Genomic DNA, 19,759 nt, shown 5'->3' with positions numbered 1-19,759 from the left:
TTGAATTTTTCAAAAATTTCTGAATTGTAAATTTTCATTACCATAATTGAAATCAGCATGAAAAATGCATTAAAATGAGTACAAACAAGCCTAGTATTGGTTCAGTGGTTCTTAAGATAGCTCTTGATATTTTGAGAAAATTTCTCAAATTTGGTCTTTTTATGTTGAAGCTTATGACTAGCACGCAGAGCATTAAGGAGAGGACATTTCGGTAGTACCAACTACCAAATGTCATGGTTGGTATGGGGGTTGCCATTACTAGCCTTTGTATCAGGGTATGGGATAAGACTTTCTTATCACTCAACCCAAGGGTTAAACAAAATTGTAATATTGATTGTTGGGTGTGCCTTCTTTGTTTCTTTCTATTTCTTGCTATTTTTCCATTCATGTCTTTCAATGATTTGAACAGAAAGGGAATTTACTTTTTCATGTTATAATTTAAAGTAGTGCCATATGTCTTTCCTGAACAGTCCTTCCTATGACCCATAAATTGCTTACACATGATATCCATACTGCACAGTTTGTCAAATTTAACGTAAAAATCTTACACATTCATTTAGTTTCTAAAATGAGCAAATTCCTCCTTGTGCTCATCTTTTAATAATCAACTTGCTTCTTTTCTTCAAAAAAAACCAAACCATGGCATCCAGTAATTATCAAAATTTACATAGAATTGATAAAGCTCACTTAATTTCATCCTAATTCATGTTTTTGTAACTCTAAAACACAATAATTTTCATATAAAAACCTACTTATACGATCCCTCTACTCCAAACCATAATTACTTGCTTCGTATCTAGCACAAGACGCTCCGGCATTCTCGTTTAGCGTTTATTTACCCGCGTTTAAATCTTCTGGGGATGCCTCAGGCTAAGTTGCACATTTGCTGTAGAAGTAAATCCAATTACTAAGCTTACTTGCAAGAAGCTAGCATATAATCTGTGACAGCGCCTGTTCAAACTACTTTGGACAATCTGATTTCAGACACCTAATGATTGCTGATTGGATTTTTGTACATGAGCACCATAAATAGGACAGCTGTTTGACATATTTTCTTGCAAAATAGGGGAAATAAACACATTAACTGATATCATACAATACACTTAAGTATAACACAGTTCCATCTAAAACATATCATATACAATAACATGATCAACATGAAACAACGATCCTTTAAAGTGAAAAAAAAAACCCTTCTGCAGGCCCAACTGGCCGAGATTTTGAATAATTGGTATTTGTTTGTTTTTGATTTTGTTGTATGCATGTAAAATCTGCAGTTTTTTGATTGAAAAACTGCAAGTGTACCAGTGAAAAGAAATTGTGAATTTTTACAGATTTTTAGGGTCCTTTCAGAAAGAAAACCGACCAATAGACGGATCCTACTTGAAAGGCCCGTCCACACGTAGAACAGGGATTTCCCCTTGCCTTAGATGATAGTTTCAAATTCTCTTCTTTTTTTTTTTTTCATGCTTAGTATTGGTTTACAGCCCTAGATGTGTAATTGGCAAGATTTTGTTTCTAGATGTGTGCATTCATGCAAAATCTTCACAAACATTTACAACATTTGCCGATGTATCTTTCGTTTAAACTTGAGTCGCTATCTCTCTACCAATGAGCAAAACTGATTTTTGGCGAACGAAATGAGTTGCTTAAGCAATAATAAACCAACCAACTCGTTTGTAAAATTCCAACCACACAGTCTCATTGCTAACTGATTCAGAGACAACTTCCATACTTTCAATATTTCATAATTTTGCAATTCTGTACAGAGTAGCATTAATTTCCCATTAAAATGCACACACCTCAATCAGGTAATGAAAATACTCACGTCTAGCAGTGCCCGGGAGCGTAACAGACAATGTTCAGTTGTATAACGAAATAATGCACATAATTGCTAATTTACCCCCAATTTAAGTGTAGAAACAGCAACATTAAATTTGATAAAATTGATAGTGTTTCACGTTTCCAAAGAATCATATTTCATGCACTGAAACACTAGATTAATGGACTTGCCCTCTTTTTCAATATTTTCTACCTGAGCTCTACTTCTTGTTGAATTGAGTACACTCCCAAGTGTAAAAACTCCTTAAATCTGTAAAATTCGCCGTTTTTATCAGTATGATTACAAAACGAGTGTAAAACAAAAAATTTAGTGAAGTATTTTCTTTACGTTTGACATTTTCTTTGTTGTATCTGGTAATACAGTATAAAATTGTGGTTAACCACCAATATCATAAATTTTGCATATTGACTACTCAGTGCCAAAAGTGGGTAAGTGCAATAGCTGCCTTGTGAACATTTGGCAATTGACAGCATATATATTGTTCTCATCTACACATAGCAGCTACACATGGCAGCCATTATGTGCTCTTTGTGTCTGCTTGGCCCAGTGGCAGCCGCAGGAAAGATATCAATCTGGTCTGATATTTTGAATGTTAGCCTGTGATTCTAAACCAACTTATAGCATGTTTAATAGAAAATGAAATGCAACTACATGAGATTATTTTTCAGGTGGGTTATATCAATCTGTTTCTGCATGTTGGGGTTAGGGGTACTGTACAAGTGCAAATTTTTGTGCTACATATATTTTCGCATTTGTCACTTTTTTTTTTTAAGTTTAAGGACCAATAATGCAAAATAATATTTTTTTAAAAATATTTTGACACATATCTCTAAAATCTCAAGACCTGTTGAGTTTAAGAGTCATCTAAACCTGAATTCCATAAAACCTCAATAATAAGACCATGTATTTTTCATTTTCAATTTCAATAATTGAAATGAAATCCACAACTTAGATAACTTCAGAATCATTCTTTTCAACTATCTGTATGTGATATCAGAGTTGTGTAGACTGTGAATGTACTATAAGCTTGTGTGGCTCAGAGTTAGATTTGATGGGTTACCAAGATATACCATTCATGGATAATTCAATACGCAGACACATAATAACAATCAGGTTTATTGCACTCATGCCATATCTAAAATATTAACAACTTTTTACTTCATATATGAAAAAGTGTCAAAGTGTCTGACAAATTTAATACTTTCTTCTTTTTATTGATGTGCGATCATGTAATAGATTGACTGATTAGGCTATATTCTTGCAATTTTCTGATTAACGTATAATCTTTATGTTCAGTTTTATTGGTTTTGCTGTTTTGTTACTTTCTTTGTACTTTTTTGTTTGCAAACCACTTGCATGTAGCTCCAAGTTTCTCAATTCCTTTGAGCAAGTCAGCAATAGATGTTGTAGACCATAATTATGATAGTGTGTCTATTAAAAACACTTTGAATGAACACTCATTTCCAAACTGGATGCACAGGCCATGATGTGGGGAAACCAGTAGCGTAGCCAGTGGGGTGGCAGGGGGCAAACTGCCCCCTCGGACACCTAAAATGGGGACGAAGAAGCAGAAAAATAGGGATGAGAAGAAGGAGAGAAAAGAGAGAAAGAAGGGGAAGGAGAGGGAGAAAGAGAAGAGAAAGCGGAGACACAGGGGGAGGAGAGGGAGAAAGAGAAGGAAATGGGAGGATACTGATGTTTACCACCCGGACTGACAATGCTGGTTGAAGTATGATTTACATCCTAGCATACAAAATGGAGTTCAAATTCTTCATATATCAGAACAGAAAGAGTAATGGTGCACCAGTCTAATGCACCTATACATTTGAGCATTACAAATTAGTTGCAATAATATATAAAATTGCAGATAGCAGTAATAAAATGAGAATAATTTAAAATTAAGATTTCAACATTACTTGTTTCCTTCATTTACCGGGAGCGCGTGTGAGGAACTTCCTCATCGATGTTGTTAGCTCTGAGGTTTTTCTTGGAAACGGCCTTGGAAATCAACCTAATCAGATGACGTCATACTGCCTGACGTCACCAAAGTCGGAGAGTGGAGAAAGAAACAAAAGACTTTCCCAGGAGGGTCCTAGTAGCTATCCAGATCTAGAAACAAGGACCTTCAATGAACCGAGACACAGGATTGGAACTATTGATCCTGTGTGTGACAACCTGATCAAACCCAGCGGGACTAGCGGCAGGAATTTTCAAACTTCGGTGACGTCATCTAGTGCGACGTCATCTGACCAGGTTGGTCTCTAGCTGTTTCCATGAAAAACATCAGAGCTAACAACATCAGCTGACAACAAGGAAGTTCTTCGAAAGCGCTCCCGGTAAGTAGAGTTGAGTTCTTACAATAAATATGCAAGTGATAGGACCACTACATATTTCATGCACCTGCCATCAATGCTATGATATATATATAAAGTATCTTCTATAAAATACCTCACAATAACTTTCAAACATAAATAAATAAAAGAAAGCACTGTTCAGGGCAGTTCAAATTGCGAAAAATTAACCCAGAAAAAAATTATGTGTTAAACAGTACACCTGCAATGAGATACCTACCAAGTACTTTGAGTTTGGGGCTGCGACTAGCCACATTCTCCTCATCATCCTCATCATCATCGTCATCATCATCATCAAGATTTTTGCTATCTCTATTACTCCCTGGTTTACTACCTGTTAAATGAAATAAAAAACACATCAGTAAAAAAGTGCCTATTGGGTTATTCCATTTAAAATCCACACTACCCCTGTGGAAGATTTAGCTGAAGTCTTACACAGAGGGAGTATGAGTTTTGATTAGAATAGATAATTGGGTAACTTACATTTGAAATACTCACTCCAGTTGTGGAAGATGCAAGTAAAGCCATAATACAGAGGGAGTATGGGTTTCAAAATAAAACCTGACCAATTACATTTAAAAAACATACTCCCGCTGTGGTAGATATTTCCAAGATCTTCCACAGGGGTAGTGTGGATTTTAAATGGAATAGCCCAATGAAGAAGTTGAAAAGGTTGTCGAAACAAATCCCCAGATTTAAAATGAAATTGGATTTTAATTGCTATCATATAGTATATTCAAAAGCTAGCTTTTTCTTTTTTTCATTTTCTTTTTGTGATATGTGTACATCCATATCAAAACGATGCACTTGTCGGCTGCTACATTTGTCTCATTTCAAATCATCCCCAAATCACATGGTTATAAGGAATGTTCTCTGTAATCCTAAACCATGTGACCTTGGATGATTTAAAGTGACCTCCACTTGAGATGAGTCTGGTATTCATTCCTAACTATCATGTGAAATGAGACACATGTAGCAGCCGACAAGTGCATCGTTTTGATATGGATGTACACATATGATATCATATCACAAAAACAAAATTTTAAAACAGAAAAAAGAAAGAAAGGGCTAACTTTTGTACCTTAGGGCAAGGATGCTAGAATGGTTAATTCATATCTAATAATAGAGGCATTAAGAAAAGATTATATGCGATAACTTGTCAACTTGAGTGTGTTTCAATTTATATTAATAGTATTTCCAAGTGTTTTTTTTTTTCAAGTGCATCATATTTCTTACTTAATAAGCAGGGCATATAAAAACATCCATTTATCACACCAAACATTTACTATCACAAGCATAATTGTCTTGTTAAGTTTGTTAACACAGTTTGACATGCGATACAGCTCGATTATGTTTTCATTTCCCGAATTGTTGTCAAAAATAATTTCACTTGAAGCACAATTTCCAAATCTGATGGATCTGTGTTTCTCAATTGCTTTTACATCCCGATGTAGGGCCCCAAAGTGGGTTATCCGATTTCATCTTCACTATATTGGTAGCACGCAATAAGTGGCCTCTCCAGTTTTCGCCAATTATACTATTAAACCTCCCTCATCACAGAGTGGAAACCCTTCTCTCATCACCAATGACAGTGCCTCCCTCATCAATACTAATGCCGTGTGAATAGTAGCAATATGATCTCTATTTATTTCTTTGGAGCAAGTCTGCACGACATATCAAAACACAAAACCTTTGCGCACCCGAGTTGAAGCTTAAACATATTTAGGATTGGAAGTTTCCTATTGCCCTAGTTCTGAAATTGGGGGCATTTCCTTTACTGAATTGCTATTCCACTGTGAAGCAATGGCTCCCTTAACACAGGCCAAGCTTTTCCACAGAACCCCTTCAAGGTGTAGGGTTCCATTCAATCCGTTTTTGTTTTAAAACGGTTCAGGGTGTGATTCAAAGGTTGTGAAATATCCAGAAAATAGTAAAAAATCCAGAAAAACAGTGTGAAATTGGGCAAAAATACCCTAAAACAGGCTGAAAATCAATAAAATTGCGGACATTTTGGCCACAAAATTCCAGAAAATCTTGACAAATCCAGACAAATCATACCCCTGAGTCGATTAATAAGTGCAAAAAAAACATGTTTAAAAAACTTTTCAGGGTGTTAACAATTTTCAAAGAAAAAATATCTCATTCAAATTTTTTTTTTTTTTTAGTACAGTAAAAAAAAATTTCCAGTCTTTTAAAATTTTAATACTGTAGGCCTATTGATATAATACACAATGTATGCTGTTACATTTGTTCAAAAGATAACTACATCTGTAATACACATTTAGCATGAGCATTTTTTCTTTTATGATTCTTGATTCCTTTGATTCCTGTGAAGGAGAAACAAGAATAACATATTTTGTAATTGCAGGTTCCTCCAAATCATAATCAAAACTGTTCAGTAAGGTTGCTTTGCATTACTTATACTCTAGCTGGCTGGGAAATAAAGCAATTGCACTCAATCAATGCTGCTCTTTTGATCATGTAAGATGCGTTTATTCTGATTCACCTCCAGCAACAATTATTGGCATGAATGACTTGTGATTTCCCTGGCAAGAAAACTTACTACTGTGTCAGGCTTATTAGTTGTGGACCACATTTTTACTTTATACGCTGGACAAAAACTGCTTAATTTTGAAACGGTATTTAATTTCACAAGTGAAGAGTCGAGATTCACTAATTCAAACACCTGCAAATTCAAAAGTAGCTCTAGTCTAGAGCCATGATAAAATCCCAATCAGTCAAGTACCCATGGACTAAAGAGATACAGACAAACAGTCAAAATCTAAGTATCACCCGATAATAAGGGCCGATCATTCCATGAAATACGACAAGCAAAATTGCTACGCACGTAACACATATTTTTACGGTCTTTTGCATAAACGACAAGACACACAAAGCTCAGGCACGCAACGCTGTGAACGAACGCTCAGCCCTCATGAATATGCGAGAATTCACAGCATACAATGCACAGGACTTGACTGTTGGAAAATAGTCTGTATTAGTCTATGCAAGTACCAATAGCCAGTAGTGACCAGCCTTCACGCTGACATGCTCAATTTGGACATCACAATTGGAGGGAATTGGACTAGTTCTAATCCAAAAGTTCTGCAGTTGGAAAAGTTCGCAAATGAAAATTAAATTTAGTCTTCACTGACATTGACTTTTATCAAGCTGCTTTAACGTTTGACTTCACCATGTTCACTTAACTGTTTTGCTTTAATTGTCTTTCCTTACCTGATGGGCTACTATAGTTAGGACTCCCACCAGAGTCATCTAAAGGCGTCCTTGATGTGGATATCGGCGATTCATTTTCCATATTATCCTCCCCCATAAAGCTTACTAATTCACGTAACATTTGGATATCATCCTCTGAAAAAACACAAAAGCGAACATAAGAATGTTAGAGAATATAATTTCTGTATCAGTTAACATATGAAGCATACTATTACAGATTCATCCAACTTTTGTCTAAATACGATCCTGTAGGGAAACTTAGACAAACAAAAAAGAATATTAAAGATTACATGGGTTTTTATTTTACACATCAAAGCACATCTAAGCATTATGCCATTAAAAGCATGGCATTGATGACATGCAGTAACTGCTGTCAGGTAAGTGCCTAGATAGTAGTCGATAAGGAGCATCTATAATTATGAAAAATCCATCATCAGAAACCGCACATTAAACATGGAAACTTTGCTAACAGGGTTGCATGTGCTGGCGACGATAATTTGCAGCTACTCTGCACTGCTCGGTAGTGAAAATAATGTATTTAAAGAAATCAAACCTGCATATCACTACCCAGATGCTCTTGTAAATTATATGCAAAACATAACAAATGTATCATTAAATTTTCACAGGTGTTCAGTTTGAAACCCGTCAACCAAATATTCACCAGCATATTTAAATTTCACCAGAAATAATAGCTTCTGGAATAGTCAATGGTTCAAATTAAATACCGTAGAAATCCATCTACAAGCATATAAGCCTCTAAATGAGTGGGGTGATGAAAGGCTGACACCCTCCACAAAAACATTACAATAAATTGGTCTTACAATACATGTTTGTCAAACTCCAAATAATGTTTTTGTGCAGAGTGTCTACCTTTCATCTCTTTCATCAAAAAATACTAATTTAGAGGCGTATATGCTCTTAGATGGAATTCTACGGCATCTAACAAAACAAATCATCACTCAACTTCCACAGACTAAACTTAATTCAAGCATTAACATCTCAACTAGAAGCAACTTGATGTGGAGACAAATAAAATAAGGGAAATCAAGGATAATGGAAAATGTTGATGATAAACAAATAAGCAGCACACCCACAAAAGTGCAAAGAAAACCCTGGCAAACTAAATATGGGACACATCTGATATGAGGACAAGTAAACAGATGAATTTCCACTGAATATACTATTCTCCCTGTGGGACACACAAGAAAATGACAAAATAACAAAAGCATACAACTAAAAGTACACGCTGTGTCTCTATTCTGTGGGCTGGACATCCATCCGGGCTTTTGCGCCATGTATTCACTCTTTCTCCCCGGACCTGGAGTGCTGCTTTAGTGAAATGTTACATTGCAGTACACACTTTCTGTTCATTCTTTTGGGTTTGAGGGATTTTCTTACGCAGAGAATATTAAAATGAACAATAAGTTGGAACTTTTTTAATGAAAAGATGAGGCTGCTGTTTAAAATTCTGTTAACTTTCCCATTCGCTGCAACAGCAATCTTTCACTCCAGTTGTCAGAGGGAGGTTAAGGAATAACCACAGAAGGAAGAGCCAAATTAAGATAACACTTTGACCAACAGAATAGAAGCCAACTGTTACATCACAAGCAATTTTTTTTCTCCTCAATCGAAATTCAATCACATATACCGCTCTTATGCAAAGACTATTGTATAAATGCCCTGGTGGCAAGATCACAATCTCTTACTTCCTTCTGAAGTGCATCCCAGAGAGAGTTTGCACAAACAAGAAATCTGTCATCTACAGCAGTCCATTCTGTACTGACCACTAGTAGGTCATTCAGTCCATCCATCTAGCTAGTTGAAATAGTTTTGTGTATCTCAATGGTCAATCCACTAGAAATGCCTTACTTAATCAATTCCACAGCCAATGTAGTCCAACCAGTGAGAACCCCTGTTTCCCTCTCAATCCAATTCAATCATAAACCCTGATCCAAACCATATACTTGATTACACAATATTTTGCTAGCATGACATTTTTGAGATTGGGAAAGAACATATATTATTTGAAGCATGGCATTTTCCAAATTATAGTTTCTTTTCATTACCTTTTGCAAAATAAGTATGTGCTGATGACAAATACTTTCACAAATCATGTCAAATTTACAAAACTATTCAAACTAGTAAAGCATAATCACTTAAGGGTGGGTGGTCAAGTGTTTTCATATTGTGTTTTGTACTTTAAGGCCTGTACAAAATAATCTGATTCTCAAACTTTGAGTTATTTTACATTAGCCGTTTTGATATTGGAAGCAAAAACAATTGTTTCACTACAGCCCAACGGGTGAGTAGTAACAAACCACTCACCATGGGGGATGATAATATCATTTTTTTCGTTCATAAACCTAAGCGGAACATATTTCATGCCTACAATTTCACTGGGATTATGAGAAAAATATAAGCTATATTCTGATGTCAAAATCTGAAGTGTGAGAGATGAGGCTGACTATCTGGTCCTGCCCCTTTAACAGCTCGAAAGATCAAAAATAATTCCTTTTCCATTACTGTCTAGTTCTCAGTGTAGTACTGATTCCATCCAAAAATTTGCACTGGTGGACAAATTCAGTGGGTCCACACCAGCTGGACTAGGGCCAATGTCCCATCGAGAATGAGGTTCAAATTGATAACGATGACATAAGATCAGATGGTAGTAAATTGGATGAGACAAGAAGGAAGTCAAGGGGATAGGAAAAGAATGAGATGATGCTGGACAAATAAAGTCAAGATTTATGAGAGCAAAAATATTACATGACAAAATTACCTTGTTGATTGTTAATAAAATATGGATAAAATATGACTGTGCATGAAGCTAGGAAACAATTATTCCTGGAGATTTTGTGTTTACATTTTGCATTTAATACGAAGTAAGTTTCATCAAAAGTACAATGTGAACTTTGTTTTTATCATTTCCCACTGCGACAGGGAGCTTGCACAGTTCATTTTATGTAAATAAACCTGATCCAGCTGTCTACTGAAGATAGCAGAACTGTTTAGTATTGGCTGCAAATTATGCAACAGTTTACAGATGAGTGTGTATATAATTATAGGTAAGATGGACAAGCTATTGCTATAGTCAAGAATTGAAGAAAAAAATAAAGAGCATTGATTCAGCTATTTACTGAAGATAGCCGTACTGTTGAGTATTGGCTGCAAATTATGCAACAGTTTACAGATGAGTGTGTATATAATCATAGGTAAGATAGACAAGTTATCGCTATAGTAAAGAACTGAAGAAAAAATAAAGAGCACTGGTTCAGCTATCTACTGAAGATAACCGTACTGTTGAGTATTGGCTGCAAATTATGCAACAGTTTACAGATGAGTGTATATATAATCATAGGTAAGATGGACAAGTTATTGCTACCGTAAAGAACTGAAGACAAAAATAAAGAGTGCTCAAGGTATCAAAACAGAAACCCTATGATGCACAACTGATTGCACTGATTCTGCTATCTACTGAAGATAGCTGTACTGTTGAGTATTGGCTGGTATTATACAACAGTTTACAGATTAGTGTACATAATCATAGGTAAGATGGACAAGATGTTACAATAGTAAAGAACTGAAGATAAAAATAAAGAGTGCTCAAGGCATGTCAAAAGAGCAGGGACTGCTCCCCTTTAATCTGATAGGAGAGTGATTGTTAGCTCTCCTTAGTTGACCATTCTCTTCTTACATTCTATTGTAAATGCTCTAAACAGCTATACTCGGAGGCTCCAGAAGAGCTATTTAATGCTCGCCTGCAAATTCCAAAAGACTGTCCCTGAAACAGAAACCATATGCTGTAGGAGTACAACTGATTGCACTGATTTTGCTATCTACTGAAGATAGCTGTACTGCTGATTAAAAATTATACTACAATCTACTGAAGATAGCTGTACTGCTGATTAAAAATTATGCTACAATCTACTGGAGATAGCTGTACTGCTGATTAAAAATTATGCTACAATCTACTGAAGATGGCTGTACTGCTGATTAAAAATTATACAACAATCTACTGAAGATAGCTGTACTGCTGATTAAAAATTATGCTACAATTTACTGCAGACCAAGTATATAAATTGACCTATTTTGGACACAAATTAAGCTAATTTAAGTCACAGGCAGTAGCGAAGACCCTCTACGAAATTAAAAGTTTGGCTAATTTGGTTGTACTACTTTCATTTGTTTTATGAAAATGCTCAAAAACAGACCACATATTTCCCTGTCCAGTCTGGAATATTTTGTTGTCATAGTTATATACATGTATTTTAACAGATTAGCATGCCACATTTGAAAACACCTGCAACCTGGTACACACTATAATGCAATCACTTCAAAGCCATGATGACAAGCGTGGCTTTACTCTGGGATTTGACTGTGTACTTTTCTTGACGAGACTTTCTATCCCCAATCGTCCCTTGTTTCAATACCGTCATCTGTCTCTTGGTAATGTTAACACATCATTCTTCCTATGTTTACAGCACATATTACAGGTGTCTGAACATTCGGCTACAACTATATACAAGTATTGGCAATGCCCATGGCTAATATAAGGACTAAACGTGACGTAATTAAGCAAAATAAGCCGCTTGCCTATGATATTGAGTTTGGGCCCAGTCTATGTTTTTCCAAAACAAAAAGAAAAAAAGATTTCATGAGCTGTGAGTCGAAGTATGTATATTAAATGGGCAATGACTTTAAATTAAGACATTAAAATTGATTTTTTTTCTTACATGATGCCTCATTTTACTTAATGACATTATACTATGTTAGACTATATGGTTAATATACAAGGATCAGTATCTACCATATAATACATCGCCTTGTGAAAATTATGATTAAATTATACGTCAGTAATCAAATTACCAATTTGTGAAGAAATGACTAGCTAGACAGTGTTACAAACTATCTCAGAGTGCCTTTATTTGTATAAACTAGTGATGCACCTAATATTCTATGACACCGAAAGAGGTGTTTCTTACATCTATGGGGTTAAAATTTTGTACTGCAACCATTTCAAACGCTTGCACATGTAGTATGTTTTATATCTAGTTTGGTTAAGTTCAAGCTTTCTAAATTGACTCGGGGGAGGGGGGTACAGCAGTGTGCGGCAGATTTGAGGTGCATTTTCAAACTCTTGAAGTTAAGATTTGGGGAGCAAATTTCAAGAAAATGGTTTAAAGAAGGGGTGCTTTTCAAAGGTCTCAAAAATCTGAAAAAGTGCTAATTTTCAAGTTTTTTATGCAAAATTTGTGAAAATTTGGTAACATTACTTAATTTTGAATTTAGTAATGTGGGTTACTTTTTCTTCAAACTTTGGATTTGCCATCGAATTTGGTATATTTTTGGAATACATATATTTCTGGAATCCCAGCTGCACATACCCACCTAATCCAAAATTAAGACATCCTCCCCTGGAAATAGACCTACTCATTAGTGTTGTGCAAGCTTTCAAGCGCAAGAGAAGTGCGCAAACTAGCACAAACATTCCCACTTTCACAGTAATATTTACACAGGCATGATAATGGATTTTTTGAAAACCGCCTGAAAAAGCGTGTGAATTTGGCCTTAAAAGGCCCAAAACAGGCTGAAAAAAGTAAAAATGCATAAATTTGGTCAACAAAACTGCCTGATTTCAGGCAAAAGCCTGAAAATTTTATGCCTGTTTTTTAGATATATTACCCTGACAATTTCCACGAACAATGTCAACTAATATACTCTCAGTCTTCTCAAATACAGTTTCAAGTGTAACACCCTGTCTTTGAACTTTTTTTTACCTTAAACATCTTTTCCCCCTTCAAAAACAGGTATGAAAATTAACCCAATTTGACAGCAAAATACAGCATATATTTTCAACCGCGTAAATCTTTTTACTCATTTTGTCTTAAAACATTTTTTTTTCTTTTCAGAATCTAGCATCTAAATTAACCTCATTTCGACAACAGAGAATCAAAAACATGCAGAATCTATTGTGTCAAGCTAAATCTCGGAAGGCATATATTTCCTAATAATCCCCACAAAATAAACCCATTGTATGCTAGAGTCGAAATCTTCTAGTCAAAAATTTATTGTCTCTATCCAAATCTAGTTCAACCTTATTTGACAAAATATAGACTCAATAGGAAGAATGCCAGACTATCGTAACTGATAATAAAATACATAGGTACTTACAGCTTTCTACTACTAGTCTGCTGACAATATGTCTATGCACAGCAGCTGAAGGGAGTATCCCATCATGCATTGCAGTCTATCTGATTGCTCCATAGCAAATACATACAAAACATTTAAGTTTAAGTAAGAGCCGCTTAAATATGGAGAGCTATGGATAGTTTCACAATACTTTTTAGAGATCAATTTTTTTCAAACAAGAGTCTAAGCTTCCCTGAGTGATATAAGCGAGTAATTGAATGTTGAAGTGAGGGATTTTGTGTACACTTTCTATGGCATGTGCAGTTCTACTTCAGTACCGCAGAGCATGATGGATACACCTATCAGCTGCTGTGATGTCTATGTGCCAAATTTAATCTGTAAAGCCATATCCCCACCCCCGTATACCTTCTGTATACACTGAGTCACAACCAGGTAAAACTCAAATGAATAATACCCATAACGAGAACATAAACCGCATAATTTTATTTAAAGTAAACTTCTAGTGTTACAAGCCAATATAGCATCATGCGATGTGATCGAGTGAAAAAGAGATGATGAAATTTGTGTAAATCCTATTTATTTTATTCTCCTATTCCAACGCCTACACATGAGTGACATTTGCATGATTTAAATGATTCCTCACATTGAATGCTTCCGTGTTGCTTTAAAAACTGACATTGAAACACATTTTGATTCAAATACTTTAAATTAATTATTTTTGTTAGATGACATCAAATACCGGTACTTGTCTTCTTTTTAGGCAAATTACTCTCACCAACTTAAAAAGAGCAACTGTTTTTTGCCAAGAAAGGTTTGCAAATGTTAGTTTTTTCCCACAAAAGTAACTTATGATCTACACATTTGTCAGCAATTAATTTAGTAAATCACAATTCAAAATTCTCAAAAATCCAATACCTTTTAGACCATTTCAGATTGCACATTCACTCATGTGTTATTTGTCTTGATTGAAAGCGAGAGAGGGAAAAAAAACTTGTTGCACCTTCACATACAATCCGCTCGTCTATCCGCTCAGCTCGCTGAATTGCAAACTTTATCACATTATCCTTACAATCAGCAGGCGACATTTGAATGTCCTTTACAGGATTGCCAGTTGAAACATAATACCGATTCTGAGCGAAGAAAGAATAGTGATATAGAAAAACAGTTCTACTTTATAAGCAAGTTTTATGAGATTTGAGATAAACAAATTTTTACACTACAGTGTAGGAATAGCACAAAACAAATACTAATAACTAGGGAATCTACAATAATTAGCTTGTGAAAGAATTTCAAACTTTAACATTTTCAATCTTGGAAATTAATACACAGCAATTTATTATAAAATACAAATAATACATTATTACTTCATGGTTTATATTATATAAAATACGCAAATTTCAATGTGATAAGGAAACAGCTGAACACATGAGTGTAACCCAATAAAGGTATGCTTCTATTTGATTTCTCTGTAAAGCTATATTTTATTCATAAATAGTCTCTTCATGCATATGTATGACATAGCTTTGTAGTTGATCCTCTCGTATGCCTTCCAATTTGACATTTTAGTTTCTGGGATTTCTTGATTTCAAGTAGATAAATCCATATTGAAACACTCAAATGAGTAAGTGTAGAAGCTGAATAAACTGGCATTTCTAAAAATTGGGACAAAGGCAGAATGAACCGTATGAAATTTGGTACTCACAGAAAGAGTATAGTCTGCAATTTATTTTGATAACAAATGCAATTTCTAATTTAGAGAATACATAATGATAAAAGGAACACATTCTTCTTATATGCCAAATTTGGTGGCATGTTATTCTCGCCTTACTTTTAACATTTTAAATAAACACAATTAGTTTCTTTTTCATTATAAATATATGTAAATAACATGTGTTATGATTCACTACAGGTAACCAGATCAGCTGGACTACTGAACAGGGACGTAGTAATGTTGAAAAATGTGGGCTAGCCATCACAAATGTGGGGTGGCCAAATACAAATATATGATCAAATTGAAATAAAGATATAGAAAAACATAACAATTTCCTCAAAAAGTCGTGCGGCCATGGCCAGTGGCGTAACTACAAGGGGGGCAGAGCCACCATTAGGGGGGCGCCAAATTGTCCAATTCAGCATCGATTCTGCGCCCCTCCAAGCGATGAAAGTCAAAATTTCCGCGCATTTCACCACAAAATCAATTGAAAGAACATTTTAAGACTGATATTCAACTTCTAGTAACCTAAATGATTAGTGATAGGCCAAAGTTTTGCGCAACTTGCGCGCAATTGTTTTAGAATGGGGGGCACCATTATGTGTGTGTGTGTGTGGGGGGGGGAGGTAGGGGCGCCAATTTTGTTTCTTGCCCAGGGCGCTACCAACCCCTTTCCCGTTTGCTTTGGCAGTGCTTCTGAATGTATTGATTGTATATTATTGTACTTTTTCATTTGCCTAACAAAGTCTAACTCATAATACTGATTAATTTAAAGGTGCAAAAATTAAAATAAGGAAACAATGTTGCATACAAATTAGCATAAGGTAATATTTCCCACCAGGCATATAAAGGGGGAAGACCCATATGAACTGTGTCACCACCAGGCATATAAAGGGGGAAGACCCATATGAACTGTGTCACCACCAGGCATATAAAGGGGGAAGACCCATATGAACTGTGTCGCAACAGGATGTTTACCAACACAAGCATCATCATACATGTGACTTCCAGTGGCTCTATGTAGTTCATTTTCAATTTCTATTCATATTTTGTGTTAAAAAATTTCAAATAGGCACATAATATGCCAACAAATCCAACTCATCATTTCCATTCTATCCTGGCCTACTATCCTTTATTAACTTTATGGATCACTTTTATACTAGAATTCCACTAGAATTTTGCGGTTCTTGACTATAAAGAGGACACATATGCCCCCTTTAATATGCTGTTATCACAACACCTTGGTAGCAGAGACAAAATCTATCATTAATATATTCAGTAGTGGTTCACTCCAGAGGGATCCACTTTTGATTATTAACTTTTTGGCCCCTAAAAGCCCGGCAGTTACCCAGGGCAGCTACCCTTCATTGGGGATAGGACGGGGGTTCAGCTATTATGAAGGCATTCTTAGAGGATGCATGCCCCTTTGTACTTTTAACACTACACCTCTGGTAGCAGAGACAAATTCTAACATAACATATTCAGTAGTGGTTCACAGCTTCACTCCAGAGGGACAAATCCACTTTTGATTATTAACTTTCTGGTCCTGACATTTAAAAGCCTGGAAGCTACCCTTTATTTTGGGGTTTAACTATTTTTGAAGGCATTCCTAGAGAAGACATACCCCTTTAATGTACTTTTAACATTACACCCCTGGTAGCAGAGAGACATTTATATCATAACATATTCAATATTGATTCATTCCAGAGTGATCCATTTAGGTTAAGCTACCCTTCATTGTGGGGTAAGGTCGGGGTTCAACTATTTTTGAAGGCATTCTTAAAGGATGCACGCCCCTTTGTTCTTAACATATTCAGTGGTGGTTCACAGCTTCACCCCAGAGGGACGGATCCACTTTCGTTATTAACTTTCTAGCCCATGATATTTAAAAGCCTGGAAGCTACCCTTTATTGTAGGGTATTTTGAAAGCAGAGGACACATGCCTCTTTAATGTACTTTTGACACTACACCCCTGGTAGCAGAGAGAAATTTATATCATAACATATTTAATATCTAGGTTAAGCTACCCTTCATTGTGGGGTAAGGTCGGGGTTCAACTATTTGTGAAGGCATTCTTAGAGGAAGCATGCCCCTTTAATGTACTTTTAACACTGCACCCCTGGTAGCAGAGAGAGATTTCATCATAACATATTCAATTTTAATTCATTCCAGAGTGACCCATTTTTTATTCTACTTTACTAGGTTAAGCTACCCTACCTTTCATTGTGAGGTAAGGTCGGGGTTCAACTATTTTTGAAGGCATTCTTAAAGGAAGCATGCCCCTTTAATGTACTTTTAACATTGCACCCCTGGTAGAAGAGAGAAATTTTTATCATAAGATATTCAACTTCAATCATTCAAGAGTGATCCACTTTTGATTCTACTTTACTAGGTTAAGTTACCCTTCATTGTGGGGGTAAGGTTGGGGTTCAACTATTTTTGACTGCATTCTTAAAGGATGCATGCCCCTTTAATGTACTTTTAACACTACACCCCTGGAAGCTGAGAGAAATTTATATCATAACATATTCCATTTTGATTCATTCCAGAGTGATCCATCTAGGCTAAGCTACCCTTCATTGTGGGGTAAGGTCGGGTTCAACTATTTTTGAATGCATTCTTAAAGGATGCATGCCCCTTTAATGTACTTTTAACACTACGCCCCTGGTAGCAGAGAGAAATTTATATCATAACATATTCAATATTGATTCATTCCAGAGTGATCCATTTTTGATTATTCTACTTAACTAGGTTAATTCCTCCTTTGGGTAATTCATCAAAGACACCGATTTGGGTCATACTAGTAATGGGTCATCTTATGCACATGTCTATACCCCATATCTCTCTATGATCATATCATAAAGCTTCCTATATAAACATTTTCTTGTACAAAATTTCCTTGTATTTCAACACCGAACTGTTGTTGGGGATTTTTTTAAAAACCTTACAACAGAATAGCTTTGTCTTGTTAGAATGATTTCCCTTTGCTAAGTATGAAATTACAGTTTCATATATTATCAAAATACAAAAACATTGCACAATTTGAAAGTGAAAGACCCTCTTAGCAGTTTATGGCTTACCAGACCCTTTTAGCAATCCTTTTCAGCAGTTTATGGCTTACCCATCTTTAATTGTATCTAAGGGGTAGGGTTAACATTAAAACAGGGAAAATCATATCTCACCTGCCAGACTAGCTTTGTAGAACATAACAAGTAACATTAATAATTAATACAATGGAATTTTTATCTTGTTATTTTACGTTTCTTTTCAGAATCTAATCTTCATATCATACTGCCCCTCTTGGCAATAGCCAACAGGGAAGTACTAAATGACAGTAAATATTAAATTTATCAGCAAATGTAATGACATGGAAAATAAGATCAGCACTTTTGGTACATCATGTTACAGGATAATGCTGAACATCAAGCGCACTGACCATGTTATTAATGAAAGGATCTATACTATCACCAACACTGTGCCTCTTGTCAAATCACAACTACGATTCCTGGGACATATATCCTAAGGATGCAGGAAGATGAACCATGCAGAAGATGCTCTCTACATCCCATTACATGGTAAAAGAAGACCTGGAAGGCAAAGAACATCCTACTTGTCTTATGTGCAAAAACTGTTGGGGGACTTTGACAACTTTTTACTGCCAGATGCCATTACCACTTTGGCTTCAAATCGTAGTACATGGAGAAACTTTGTAGTCGCCTGCTCCGCAACCAAATGAAATGAATGAATGAAATGAATGGTGGCCTAGTAGTATGGGTTCTGGCTCCTAATCAGACGGTTGGGACATGGACGAAGAATAGAGCACGAAGTGCGATGGACTTGCAACTCCATTCATCGATGTGAGGTCAGCGACGTCAACACTTGGAACATGTGGACGAAGGCGGCAGCAGCATTTTTTCTGTAATTAGCATATTTGTGACGTCATGTTAACGTAAGTCTCCACAGCACTACGCAGTACTATCGTAGGTGGCAGCAGCATTTTTCTGCAGTTTCTGCAGGCTATCAGCACAGGGTAATACACAGGGGAAGCCGACGCTGTCGCCATCTTTTTGTATTGCGCTAGTATAGAAGTTGCAACGGCCTGGTTGGGATGCCATTATGTTGTGCTTAACCTCAACTGTCTCTCTCCACACAGGTATATAATTGGTACTGGCAAAATACAATGCTAGACTGCTAGTAAGGTAAAACAGATTTCTTATGCTGGAGGAGTGGTGAACCCCCACAAAAGTAAATTCAGGGAATTCTGACCAATGAAAAACAGATGGGCACTTCAGCCTATGAGCATTGTCTCCTGCATGACTTTACCTTACCTTAAATGTAGAGAAAACACAAGGCAAAATGGATAAAATGATCATTATTATTCCTGTGATTTGTTAAGTGCTTTACACTGTGGTACACATTTCAGCGCTGCTGTATATTGAACATCAGAATCTGTTCACATGCTCATCAATA

The 19,759-nt window shown here is 35.9% G+C and overlaps 1 protein-coding gene across 2 annotated transcripts in view; it reads right to left on the bottom strand.

The window, feature by feature from the left end:
* LOC140159029 (A-kinase anchor protein 13-like) overlaps positions 1 to 19,759 on the bottom strand; it is a 186,997-nt gene that overhangs the window by 37,531 nt on the left and 129,707 nt on the right. For both annotated transcript variants that reach the window (XM_072182352.1, XM_072182353.1), the window contains 2 exons: positions 7,429 to 7,563; positions 4,415 to 4,528 (listed from right to left, as the gene is read on the bottom strand). In XM_072182352.1, the coding sequence (XP_072038453.1) occupies positions 4,415 to 4,528; positions 7,429 to 7,563 (249 nt within the window). The remainder of the gene's footprint in view (positions 1 to 4,414; positions 4,529 to 7,428; positions 7,564 to 19,759) is intronic.

Source organism: Amphiura filiformis, chromosome 8, assembly GCF_039555335.1.
Source record: "Amphiura filiformis chromosome 8, Afil_fr2py, whole genome shotgun sequence".
In the NCBI taxonomy this organism is placed as follows: Eukaryota; Metazoa; Echinodermata; class Ophiuroidea; order Amphilepidida; family Amphiuridae; genus Amphiura; species Amphiura filiformis.
Note: the sequence above shows the minus strand (reverse complement) of the source record. Positions and strands in the feature narration are given on the sequence as shown.